The sequence below is a fragment of the Otolemur garnettii genome, unplaced genomic scaffold (assembly GCF_000181295.1).
Source record: "Otolemur garnettii isolate 467f Iridium unplaced genomic scaffold, OtoGar3 scaffold00003, whole genome shotgun sequence".
NCBI classification, from domain to species: Eukaryota; Metazoa; Chordata; class Mammalia; order Primates; family Galagidae; genus Otolemur; species Otolemur garnettii.
In genome coordinates, this window is record NW_003852398.1 from 29632168 (window position 1) to 29646142 (window position 13975).

The window sequence follows — 13975 nt, forward strand, 5'->3', positions numbered from 1 at the left end:
CCCAAGTAGCTGGGACCACAGGCGCCCGCCACAACGCCTGGCTATTTTTTTGGTTGCAGCCATCATTGTTGTTTTGGCGAGCCCAGGCTGGATTCGAACCCACTACCTTGGGTGTATGTGGCTGGTACCTTAGCCACTTGAGCCACAGGCGCTGAGCCACCTTTTGACCTTTCATAGGAAAAGTTTGTCAACTCCTGAAGTACAGGAACAGAGCCTGCTCTTGTTAGGCCTCAGGAGCAGTCCATCAACTAGTAGGGGTACCAAAAAAATAGACGTTCTAAGAGATGTTATCTATGTATTACTTTTCAAAGTTGAATTGAATTATGGTAGCAAGGTGCAGTATGACATTTGCTCAAAAGATGGCGTTAATCAAATAAATGCTAGTGTCACCATGCTACGGGCAGGACAGTCAAAGAAAACGGCAGAAGCGTAGTTGTCCTTTCCAGGAACACAAGACCAGCGTTGCTCAAGCAGTAGTCCACCATAATCGGTAGTGTCTGGCCACTGAGGGTAACCGCTTTGAGCCCTTCTTGTAATTGCAAAAGTCAAACATAACTTGTAGGAGGCCTGACAATTCAGTCCACAGACTGGTCCTAGAAAAAGTGCTGCATACCTCATTGCTGAATATCACTATAGTCACCATCAAAGTACTGCCCTTGGGAGGCTTTATACCAACACCAGTGCCTAGTCCACCCTTCAGAGCAATTCTGGAATGCTTTCTATGGAACAGACATCAGAGCTATTGTCATATTACCTTGATGTCCTGAATGGTATCAAAATGTCTTCCTTTCAATAATTCCTTTATCCTCAGATAAAGAAAAAAGCCATTGGGGTCCAGATCAAGTGAGTAGGGAGGGTGTTCCAACACAGTTATTTGTTTACTGGCCAAAAGCTCCCATACAGACAGTGCCGGGTGAGCTGGTACATTGTTGTGGTAGAAGAGCCACAGCTTTCTCTTGCTCAGATTTTCAGTGAAGCTTTTCCTAAGTGTTCCTCCACTGATGTTTACTTGGTCTGCCATGCTTCTCACACTCAGCCAACCATTTTGATGCACAATTTGATGACTTTTTGCACTGTTTTCATTAGTTCTGCTCATTTACAGGCTGCCCCAACCTCTCTTCATCAGTGATGCTTTCTCTCCCCTCAGAGAAACACTTAATCCATCTATACACTGCCGTTTGCTTCGTGGCATTATCCCATAAACTTGGACCAGCATGTCCCTGATTTCACTTCCACTCTGCTAAGTTTAACAAGAATGTTACTGTTTGTTGTTCTCGTTCAAGCTCCGATAGTCTTGAGACAGCATGTGAAAACCCACAATAATAATGAATACCACTCAGGAAGACACTGCTACCCGTTGACATACACACAGGTGTGAGACACTGATATGCCAAGGTTGTGAAACCGTACCTCACCTCGGGCCAGTGTTAAGAAGCCTGGACACAAGCTAATGGCAACATGGAAAAGAAATACCCTTAGGAACAGGAGGAAAGAAGCAGCAGATAGGATGAGGTTCTAAGTTTCCTCTTGCTCCCTGCTGTAGTTTTTCTCATGTATACATCCACCTCATTTTCTCCTTTGGTGGAGAAAGTTCCACCCAGTTTGCCTAAGATTAGTTTTTCAACAACAGAACATAGCTGCAACAGACCTTCATAGTAAGTGTTCTTTTTCTGTAAATGTTATCAATTGGAGACAGGAGCTCCCCAGACCTTAGGTCCTGGGGTTCAGCCTAGGTTTTGCCTTTCCTTCCCAACTTTTGTATTTTGAGGTTTTTTGTTTATTTGTTTGTTTGTGATAGAGTCTCACTTTATCACCCTCGGTAGAGGGCCATGGCATCATAGCTCACAGCAACCTCCAACTCTTGGGCTCAAGCGATTCTCTTGCCTCAGCCTCCTGGGTAGCCTGGGAGTACAGGTGCACACCACAATGCCTGGCTATTTTTAGAGATGGGTCTCACTCTGACTCAGGCTGGTCTTGAACCTGTGAGCTCAGGCAATCCACCCACCTCAGCTTCCCAGAGAGCTAGGATTACAGGCATGAGCCACCACGCCCAGCCCACTGAGAATTATCTACAGAGTCTTCAGCAATGTGGCTCCTGCTAACAGGCCCACACTTCCAAAGCATGGACATTTTGACACATTACCCACCTTGGTGTTTCTAGAAGATGAAATGTCAAAGGTGAATGTTGAGCGATCAGGAAAGGTTCATATTGAAGAGGGCAGATGGAGCCAGGCCGTAAAAGGCACACCACTGCCCTGTCTGAGCCTTTATTGCTCTGCCCCCAGAGCAGATCAAGGCCTTAACTGGCAGCACCAGATGCCTTTGTAAGGGCAGGACACCAGCCTCACCCTTGTGTCCCCCTAAAGCATCTAACAACGCTAAAGACCCCACTATAGTTGGGATTCCCTTGTCACCAAAGCACTGAAGCCATTACCTGGCAAGGCCTGGAACTGTTGGGGAGCGAGAGAATAAAGGTGGGGGTAATTAATTTTCAGTTAGAAATACTTAAACACTGTCCAGATAACTCAGAGGATGTTTCAAATGCCCAAAACATCTAATGAAACTTAGGATGAATCTGACCTCATTCGTTTGCCCAATGCTAAGCAAACAAGAGAAGCTTTCAGCTCAGCATTCAATAGAATTCTAGGGAACGAGGGAGGAGAAGGAGCCCAGGCTGCAGGGAAAGGAGACTGAACTATCACTCCTAATCCAAACAACGCCAACAGTGGGCCAGGAACGGTGGCTCATGCCTGTAATCCCAGGACACTGGGAGGCTGAGGCAGGCGGATTGCCTGAGCTCAGGGGTTCGAGACCAGCCTAAGCAAGAGTGGGACCCCATCTCTATTAAAAATAGAAAAACTAGCTGGGTGTACTGGCAGGCACCTGTAGTCCCAGCTACTCAGGAGGCTGAGGCAAGAGGATCACTTACGCCAAAGAGTTTGAGGTTGCTGTGAGCTATGGCACCACAATACTCTACCCAGGATGACAGTGAGACTATCTCGAAAAAAACAGAAAAAAACAAAGTCAAACAGCACCCTCCATAGCATCCCTCTGCCTTCACCCAGTTCTCTCTCTCTGTCTCTTAGCCTCATTTGAACTTATCATCACAGCCCCTTTCTAGGACTGAGGCCCCTCGTAAAGTGCAGCTGAGGATTCAGACAAGCAGGAGGCAGATTGCTGGAATGGTTCAGAGCGTGCGCTCCAGGACCCACATACTGGGGTTCAGTTCCCATGCTGTCGTTTTCTTTCCTGTGTGATCTGGGACAAATGATGTCTTATCTCTGTGCTTCAATCTTCTCCATTAATGTGAAGAGGACGATAGTGCCGGCATTATAAAATGGTTTAGAGATGAAATGCGGTTTCATAGATAAAGCACCTGGCTAATAACAACAAGCTAGCATATTGGGTGTTCCCATGACTATTACCACTCTCTGCTAGTGGGTTCAGGAAGGATTACTCTCAAAAAATGGAACCCAGCTTACTGCTCTGTGAACCTCATTCATCCATCTATTTGGCTCCTACCCCTGAGTTGCTGAATATAGCTGGAAAAAAAATACCGAGCCCAGCTGATCAATCTTATTTGAAATTCAACTCCAACAACTCCAAATGTCCCCCAGTGCCTTCCAGCAATCCTATGCTGTTTCCCAGCCATCGCCCCCTCTCTCTCAGTTAATGACCTTGGTACTGCTTTCACTGGAAAAAGAAACCGGAGAGAATTGCCATGTACTCCGGGACTACACTCTCAGAGTCTACTCCATAACGCTGCTTACAGAGACATCTCCAAATCATTGTGCCCAGAGATGAACGTGGAGTTTCACTCCTCCCTGGCTCAGGAAGCCATCTATGACTCCTATTTTTCTCGCCACACCTCAGAGTTGATCCAAATCCTATCCACTCTCCCTCCAGACAAGAGGAGAATCTGACCACTTCCCACCCTTGCTCTTGCCCTGGGCCAACCTATCATCTCTCCCACAGGTTGCAACCGGTCTCCCCACCTTTGTCCTTGTGCCCTTAAAATCTACTACAACACAGCAAGCCTACTGATCCCGCCTGTCAGGTCTCTTCTCCTTACTCGGGATAAAGGGCCTGGGTGAACTGGCCATCTGCTCCTTTGCCGCACCTCCCTCCAGGGTTCCTTCCTCCAGGCCTTTGCATTCACTGTTCCCTATGCTTAGAAAGCTTGTCCCCAGAGCTCACTGTGGCTCATTCATGTCCGGCAGGCATCTACTCCAATGCTACATTATCAGGCAAGGCCTTGACTACTCAATGTAAAATAATACCTACCTCTCCCTGTCTCTTTCTCCATACATTTTTGTTCTCCAGTTTCATTGCCATCTAAATATCATACGTATTTACTTGGTTACGTGGTCTTTCCCCTGATGCCGAGATGAAAGCACCACAGGGTCTTTGGTTCATTTCTTTATCTCAAGTGCATAGCAGGCATTCGATAGATACGTATTAAATAAAAGAGTACACGGAGTCCTCTAACATCTATGAGCAAACCAGCTCAGGAGATGGGAACCTGCCACTTACTGGGCCCTACCGTATGCCACTGTCTATACAAAGAGGTTTGTTTAGCCCAATCCAGCCACTTGGGAAGCTTGCCAACCCATCCTAGTGTCCCACAGCTAAAAAAAGCCAAACGTGGATTCAGATACACAGCTGATTCAAGACACAAAAATTAACAGCTTACATCACGAGAGTAGGGAATTACAGAAAAAATTACTTTTTAAAATAATATCTGACCTGTTTTGAATTTCAGGTTAATGTGTGGGTACATTTGATAACATGATTTGCATTGTCAGATCGACTCTCTGACCTTCCTGCTGTGCTTCCTTCCCAGGTCCATGACTACCTCCGCAGCAAGTTGTGCTCCCTCTACGAAAATGACTGCATTTTTGATAAATTTGAATGTGTGTGGAATGGTTCAGACAGGTAAGAAAGGCTGTGTGGCTGAGGAACCTGTCAAAGGAAGACCCTGGCCTTGAGTGACGAGGCTCTGGGCAATTTATCCTAAGTAGGGTATAGCCAAGGGGAGGTCAAAACTGGGCCCCAGGCCTGGCCAGGATGCACTGTGAGGGTGACCAATGACCTTGAGGTCAGGTGTTAGAAGAAGGGAGGGATATGGCGAGACTTAAACCCTGTTTCAGGACTGACGCAGGGAACAATTGGATGTCAGTAAGAAAGTCTTACACACATGACATCGTCATGCTGAGCCAACATGCCAAAATGAAGACCACTAATTATCTACCAGAAAATTCCAGCCTGAGTCCTTCAGATTACGACAGAGTGGGCTTCCTAGGTCAGAAGTTTTCCCATGATGCTGCCAGTGTAGACCTGGCCAAAGGCCCTGGTGGTTCATTAGCTAAATTCTAGTCGACCTCATTTATCACATTCCCTCCAAGTGATTTATGACGATTTTAAGGACTTTGGTTTCAACAGTACTTCCTATTGCCCCCCAGTAGTTCATTTTTAGTTTGACAGATACAGATGGATGGTTCTCTGACTTCCAGGAGAACTAAGTGCGAGTTCCCAGGGGCTGATTTCATTCCTGGGTGAAGGTGGCCCCCCCTAACAGTGTGTAGACACATGGAAAGTGTATTACGTCAGGACACTCGGAGAGTCAAGCTTTCAGTTAGCACAAGCTGACTCTCTCTCTGCCTGCTTTTGGCTTTCTTTCAAAATGAACTCTGAAGGAGTTACCACCTGCCAAAGGAGCCAAGTCACACTGTCCAGTTGGTATAGGACAGGCGGCCAAACGTACAGCTGTGACGTACAAACAAAATTCCTCAAGGGGAACTCGGCCCTATCATTTTATTCTTTATTTACAGACATAATCTATTATTCATTGTTTATTATTAGCATTATAGACATCATTTATTATCATATTACTCCAGTTTCCCTCTATCTTAGCCTAGACTCAGAAGCTACACTTCCTAGGCACCTACTATGTACCAGGCACCTTCACACACACCATTTTTTTGAATCCCAACCACCATCAGCCAAGGTTGTTTTTATCATCCTCGTTTAGCAACTGAGGAAACTAAGGCTTAATGTGGTAACCTGCCCAGCCTCAGAAAATAGTAAGCAGACACACAACAAAGATCTTTTCATTTTTGTTTAGATAACGTTGAAATTTAAAAATATATATATTTTCTCTAATTTGTTTAAAAATTAGTTGGGTCTGGCTAGGCACAAGGGCTCCTGCCTCTTGGAGACCAAGGGAGAGGCACCACTTGAGGTCAGGTGTCCGAGACCAGACTGAGCAAGAGGGAAGCCCCATCTCTACAAAAATAGAAAAATTAGCTAGGTGTGGTGGTGTAACTGCCGTCCTAGCTGAGGCCAAGGCAGGAAGATTGCATGAGCCCAGGAGTTTGAGGTTCAGTGGACTATGACAACACCACTGTGCTCTCGCTCAGACAACAGAACAAGACCCTATCTCAAAAAAATAAAATAAAAAGGATGGCGCCGATGGCTCAAAGGAGTAGGGCGCCAGCCCCATATACTGAAGGTGGCAGGTTCAAATCCAGCCCCAGCCAAAAATTGCAAATAAATAAATTAATTAAATTAAATTAAATACAAGTTGGGCCATCGTGGGAGAAGTGGACATCACCACAGGGAAGCAGTGAGGCCAAGTAGCTAAATGCTTATGTCCTAGAGTCAGGCATATGTGGTTTGAAGCCAGGCTTTGCCACTTACTAGAATTGTGACCCTTCCTTCTCTGTAAGTCCCTTTCATGGGATAGTAGAAGTTAAAATGAGACTCTGAGGGTAAAGCCCCCAGCAGTTGCCGATCCCCTCACTCGAGGGCTGTCTCTCCCCTTCAGCCTGTCACCATGTCTGAAGTGTCACCACTAACATTTCAGTACCTTTCTCCTAGAAAGCATTAGACAGCATATTCACTTCTCTCCTAATCAACTGAAGAGATCCCCGAGAATGGACAGCTCTTACAAAAATGTAGAAATCATCTGTCCATTAGCTAGCAAACCATTTTGTTCTGCCTTCCCACATCCTTTTAAAATCTGAGTTTGCTTCCTGTCTTCCTAAGACCACGATGACATTCATTTTGTAGACAAGTGTTCTGAATAGGTTGAACTCAGAGTTGGTTCTCAGAAGGGGAGAGGACATGCAGGTCAGTTCCCTGGACCACCAGCCGTTTCTCCTGATGCCATGAAATCTTCCAGGTCAGATGGCCCAGGAATCTCCCCAGGCAGCCACGCTTTAAATACTTAAACAATTGGCTGTTTTCAAAAATGTTCTTACTTTCACAAGTGCATTCAGTCTCACAGTCCTAAAAGAAGGGTAGGCGGGAAGGTGGGATCATTAATGCCACTGGACTGACTTACTGAGCCAAAGAGCTGAAAGGAATCTATCGAACAAAAGTAACTAACAAGGAGAATTCCCATCAGCCTTCATGTCCCACCCCAGCCGAGGGAGTTTGTTGCTCTTAGTAATTCAAAAGGAAGTCAACAGTCACTCTGAAGAGTCTGTTGTGGGGTTTTGGTTATTGTTGTTAATAAAACTTATGGTCGCATAAGCCAGCCACAGTATGGTGGTGTTTGGTCTAGAAAGACCCAGTTGGGGGTGTGTTGACTGCGTTTCTCCGAAACAGTCACTCTCTCTCTCCTCTCCACCTTGCAGCGTCATCATGACAGGCTCCTACAACAACTTCTTCAGGATGTTTGACCGAAACACCAAGCGCGATGTGACCCTTGAGGCCTCGCGGGAAAACAGCAAACCCCGGGCTATCCTCAAACCCCGAAAAGTGTGCGTGGGGGGCAAGCGGAGAAAAGACGAGATCAGTGTCGACAGTCTGGACTTTAGCAAAAAGATCTTACATACAGCTTGGCATCCTTCAGAAAATATTATAGCAGTGGCGGCTACAAATAACCTATATATATTCCAGGACAAGGTTAACTAGGTGGACAAGTTATTACTTAATAATCTCACATACTGAATACTAGTCAAACAAGTTTTTAAATGTTTCTTTGGGTCTTCATTTGATGCATTGACTTTAATTTCCCTATGCAGAAAACAATTGGAATAGAATCAAAAGGAGTCCAACTTTCCCAACTCCCCAGTTCTAAGAAACTTTGTCAAACCCAATAGGTGGGGGACACTTCTGTTTAGAATTGAGAGCTGCTAGCTAACAGTAATTCTTCCATAGTTGACTTGAATTTCTGATGCTTTTATTGCCCCGTTTTCTCTGGTGGGTCCCGTGTTTTGTTCCTAGGTGTCTGCTGCGATAAAATGAGGTTGTCTGTAGTATTTAAGGAGAAAAGAAATAAGTTTTTTTTTTTTAATTAAGCAATTCCATTTGATTGGAAAAAACTCGACAAAAAATAAACAACCGTTCACTCTTAGAGACATTCTTCTTGTTTTGTGAAAAATCAGAACCAGTTAGTATGCCTGGCCCCGCCACCATTTTTTTAGTTCTGTTTTCCATTTTCTTGTCAACAGTTTCATTTAGAGCAGAGATTTATTTCACCAAGCTGAGAAGAGAACACAGGATGGCGAGGGAAGGGCACATCAACCCTGCTAGGCTCTCTTTTTGTAAGCACCATAGAAACAGCCCGAGAATTTGGCTCGGAAATGCCATGAAAGCTTCAGGGGACATAAAGAGAACACTTTCTACAGGGCGCTGCTCAGAGTTAGCTTGGCAAGGCCACGCAGGGCCAGATTCCATCTGCTAGTTTGCTCCTCTTGCTTTTTGTCCTTTTAAATGGCCCCATAGAATCCTCTACTTACACGTTCCATTGGCTTTTTCTCTTCAACCTTTCCAGCTTATTTATTCCATTGACTACTAAAGGCCGAGGCTCCATTGCTTATTATCTGGTCTTCTAAACGGAGCAGTGACTTGGAAGCAGTGGCTCCCCCGAGAAAGACTGGTCTGTTTTTTTGGGGTGTGTCTCCTGAGAAGCTCCCTCCCCTCCTCCTGTTCATGGTAACCCACAGTAGCAATCCAGCAGTCTGCATCATACCTAGAACAACAATGGCCAAAAAAAAAAAAAAAAGCTGGTTTGTAAAGTCTAATCAAGCACTTAAACTCCAAACTCACCATCTGGAAAAAGAGACCAGAGGGTTCTCTTCCATTCCTCACAAAAATGAAGTATGGGAGGATCAAGGTGCTTTGGCTTCAGAGTCAATGAGTTCACTGGAGGGATGAACAGAGGCGGGTTCACCCCTTCCCCCAGTTGAAGATTTGGCCCGATAACTTGTTAACAGCCACTTACAGAGGGTTCCATGTGGCTCACCTCTGGGAAGGGTACTAAAAGAATGCAAAGGATTCATAAATTTAGAGAGGGGGTTTAGAGAATAGGTAGGTGGTGTCCAGAAAACTGGGTCTTGGTGCCTCATTTCTTCTACCTTCCATTTGGTGAACGGGAAATGGCTTGCGATGAGAGTTTTCCATTGAAAGAGAAATTTTCCTTCAGTTTATAGAGTTATCACACATCCCAACTGTCAAGTGTAATTTGCTTTGGAAGAGAGAAAAATAATGAAAGAATCATATTGCCTCAGTTCTGAGCTACCATCCCTTTAGTAACAGTAGCTGTTTGACAAGGAAATAACTATCACTGTAAGTAAAAACAATTTTGTAAGACGCAGCCCAATTTTAGGAGCATAAAAATATGAAAAAGTACATCTCAAAACGGAGGGAGCATGGTGATGAAGCTGGAACTTTCTCAATATTTCTCACTTCCCCTGCAAGGAAAGCCTGTCCTCAGGCATCTTGAGAAAAGTGACCCAGGTGGAAACTCTCTGGGCAGGAGTTCTCACCTAATGGGACAGTGTCTTGCAAGAGACATGACAGTCTCTTCTCCACTGGAGAAACTTCTCCAGTGTGTACAGAGTTATGGTCCAGTAGAAGGACCATTGGGCTATTGCCCTACCTTTACCATCAACTTCTATGGCCTTTTCTCCACTCCTCTGGGACTCTGTGTTAGCTGACAGGCTGGGACCTGTCATTGTTCCTCAGACTTAAGCATCAACCCACCCTTGTACTATTACTCATTTAACAATTTACTTGCACCTTTTTTAAAAAATGAAAAAATAAGATTTAGCCTCCTCCAAAGAAATAATATTCATAAAAATCTCAGTTCTGATGTGCCAGTTATTTTCTCTAACATTAATCACATAGCTATTAGTATAACAGACATGTACCCACGCATCCCCTCAAATCATTCTGTGAACCACCAGGAGCATGTTTATCAAACTTTGGCATCCTGACTAACTGATACAGGAACATTTATGCCTTTGGAGGCATCAGTGAGGTTTGATGGCGCTTCACATACTGGAGTCCATCCACAGTGCTGCCAAGACACACATGAACGATTCTCATCATAGCCCCTAATGTCTACCCGTGGACTCAAAGTAAAAGCCCCTGCATGAGTCCAACACCCTCGGCACCTAGAGGCACAAGCTAAAATTTGGGGGCTTGGAGTGGGAGGATTTATCGGACAAAAAAGAGCAGAGAGCAGCCATCCTCTCCTTGCCCCTCATAAAGGACACATCAGAACATCAGATTGCTGGACAGGAACAGAAAGGGAAGGTCCTTGAGATTAGGCAATACGAAGAGAGAACCACCATTTTCAGCAATTAACTTTTTTTTTTTTTGGAGACAGAGTCTCACTCTGTCACCCTGGGGTTGAGTGCCCTGATGTAGCTCACATCAACCTCAAACTCCTGGGCTTAAGAAATCTCTTGTCTCAGCCTCCAAAGTAGCTGGGACTACAGATGCCCACTTCAATGTCCAACTAGGTTTTTGTTTTGGTTTTTTTTTGAGACAGAGTCTCACTTTGTTGCCCTGGGTAGAGTAACATGGAGTCTTAGCTCACAGCAACCTCAGACTCTTGGGCTCAAGAGATCCCCTTGCCTCACCCTCCCATATAGCTAGGACTACAGGCACCCACCACAATGCCCAGCTATATTTTAGAGAGGAGGTCTTGCTCTTGCTCAGGCTGATCTCCTGACCTCAAGCAATCCACCCTCCTAGATCTCCCAGAATGCTGGGATTACAGGCATGAGCTACCATGCCCAGACTTAACTTTTCTATTTTTAGTAGAGACAGGGTCTTGCTTTACTCAGGCTGATCTCAAACTCCTGAGCTCAGGGGATCTCCCTGCCTCAGCCTCCCAGAGTGCTAGGATGACAGGTGTGATCCAACACACCCAGCCCAATTGTCTGCTCTACCAGATGCTGAACAACGAGTTTTATTTATGTGACTTCCTTCAGCCCCAGTACTGGTGATATTTCTTAGTGACACATAGAAGTCAGTCTCTTTTGCAGGTGACACCAAAAGCTTCTTGAAAGCTGATCAGCCACCTTGCAGTGGTTTGTTGGATTCTAGGATCCTGTACTACTTTGTACTGTGAGGCCTGCTTGGTAAGAGCTGTCAGGTTACAACTAGAGCATGTCAGTTAAATTAAGGAAAATGGGAGTCACTCCTTCCGAGGCTGCTATTAAAATCCTTCTCATGTAACATTCAGTTCCTGACATTTTTTTAAAAAGTAATTCAAAAAGCTAAATTTTGACAGATATCCAAGCTTTCTGTCAGGAGGAGGAATGTGAGGAAGGAATGTGCCAGCCAACATCAAGTGGGAGATGCCCATGGGGAGGTGGGCAGCAGGCACCCAGGGGCTTCTTCCTCAGGTCCGGCTCCTTCCTTCACGCTTCTATTGGAAAAAATGCATCACTGAATCTCTCATTGTTCTTGTAATTAATTTAACCATACCAACATGTACTGGGCCACCACCATGCGTAAGGAAGAAGACTGTTCAGTGGAACAAGATGAAACGAAAATTCTTTGAGCTCAGTGGCCAGTGAAATCAGCCAGCTACCTCCAACGAGTTTCTTTTGAACACTAGGGCATTATAATAAAAGGTAAACCCTTGAATGCCCAATCACTGAGGACTTGGGAGACCATGATTTCCCTTCCTTCAACCTACAGAGAAACTGCCTGAAGCTTCCCTCCCCCCCCTCCTCTGGCCCCATTCTTTCCTCATCCCTTCCTCTGTCTGCCTACAGGGCTCAAGAAATCCTCGGTTGGGCTAACCACAGTGACGTAGGGATGACACTATAGTCCACGACCTCGATGAGGGAACCATTTCTAACCTGACCTTTTCCATTATGGACCATCTGAAGCTGACGTGTTTTAAACATTATGCCCCAAAGCAGAAATCCCCTACACGTTCTATAGCTGTACCACCTTCAAGGTGCCTGACCGCATCTGAGCTCAGAAGCTAAGCAGGGTCAGGCCTGCATCGTGCTTGGATGGAAGAAATTCCCTGACACATCCCTGGGAACATTCACACCATAGGCTGATGTGCTGTGCATCCATCCTGCCTTAGGGCACTTGTTTCCCACATTCTTCAAAGTCAGCACTCAGAGACTGCTGTCCATGGGAGCAGCTCACCGGGTCAATGGGAAGGCTGTGGGAAACTCAGGTCCTGCCCCTGGCTCTACTGCTAAGTGAACAGGGAACGCGAGCTAGCCCAAGTCTCATGGCCTGCAAAACGGTCAGAAAGCCACAGAACCATGGTAAGACAAGAAATGCATCACTTATACACATATAACTGCTTTGGTAAGTTTAAAGCACAACAAAATACCAACATTATTGATGCCAACTGATGGTGCTTTAGTGCTCCCCATGCATCACCTCACTACCTCCTCCCTGGACCCCATGATGGCAAATGCAGAATGGACTCACCGTGTCCCTCTAGCCAAGAGAGAGGGAACCAGGACTCCAACTCGGGGTATCTGACTATGAAGCAGAGCTGTGAAAATACTGGCTCAAACATATAACAGTAGCTAACATTTATGGGGTGAAATGGGCCAGGATTTGTTCTTCACATTTCACCTATGTTTATTTACCCCCAAAACTCTAGATCAGTGGTTCTCAACCTTCCTAATGCCACAAGCTTTTAATACAGTTCCTGTGGGTCGCAACCCACAGGTTGAGAACCGCTGCTCTAAGTGCAGATACTATTACTGTTCCCTTTTTACAGTTAAGGAAATGGGATGGGAGCCTAACTACATTTACACGCTTTATAAGTGACAGAGCCAGGTAGCAGTTTGGTCAAAGTTCTAGTCCACTAACTTTTTTTTTTTTTTCTGAGACAGAGTCTCGCTCAGTCATCCTTGATAAAGTGTCATGGCATCAATCATAGCTCACAGCAATCTCAAAATCTTAGACTCAAGTGAACCTCTTGCCTCGGCCACCGAGATAGCTAGGACTACAGGTGCCCGCCACCATGCCAGCTACTTTTAGCGATAGGGTCTCACTTTTGCTCAGCCTGATCTTGAGCTCCTGAGCTCAGGCGATTGACTGGACTCAGCCTTCCAGAGTGTTGGGATTACAGATGTGAGCCACTGCACCCAGCCTTCCCTATCTAACATTTTATAAATGTGTGTGTGTATAGATTGAAGTTATTGATTAGAAAACAAGTCCTAATAATGACCTACAAGTTTAATGAATTGAAAATACACTGATTGTCTAGGAAGTGTCAGGCACCCAGTCCCACAGCAAGGGGCTGGAGTTACCGAGATGTTTAAGACTCTGGCCCTCACCCACCAAGAGATGACAGTCACATAAGAATCCTATCTATGTTGTAAATATATTTATAACACAATGAGATAAATACAAATTGTGGATATCGTGCAGAAGAGGAAGAGACTAACCAATGAGTGATAAAGAAAAGGTTTCTCCGAATAAGTGACACGTAAGCAGAGAGGTTTTTCTTTTTTTCTTATTTCAAAATATTAAGAGGATACAAAAGATTTTGTTACATGGATACACTCTGTAATGCTGAAGTCAGGGCTTTCAGTGTGCCCATTGCCAGGATAGTATTCATTTACACAATAGATAAGTTTTTAGCAGTTCACTTAAGGAACAAAGCATGAAACAGCGTTTCCAACAGATAGAACCCCACACGCGAGGAACAGAAGGGAAGTGGATATGGCCTGGGAGGGAAGCCAAA

At 45.2% G+C, this 13975-nt stretch overlaps 1 protein-coding gene across 7 annotated transcripts in view; it reads left to right on the forward strand.

Annotated features, from left to right (window-relative positions):
- The window catches only part of PPP2R2B (protein phosphatase 2 regulatory subunit Bbeta), a 495801-nt gene extending 487437 nt beyond the window's left edge, over positions 1-8364 (forward strand). For 6 of the 7 annotated variants that reach the window (XM_003782069.2, XM_003782072.2, XM_003782073.2 and 3 more), the window contains 2 exons: positions 4844-4935; positions 7641-8364. In XM_003782069.2, the coding sequence (XP_003782117.1) occupies positions 4844-4935; positions 7641-7920 (372 nt within the window). In that variant the 3' untranslated portion in view covers positions 7921-8364. The remainder of the gene's footprint in view (positions 1-4843; positions 4936-7640) is intronic. The other variant, XM_003782067.2, reaches the window with a different exon arrangement.
- The last annotated feature ends 5611 nt before the right edge of the window (positions 8365-13975 follow it).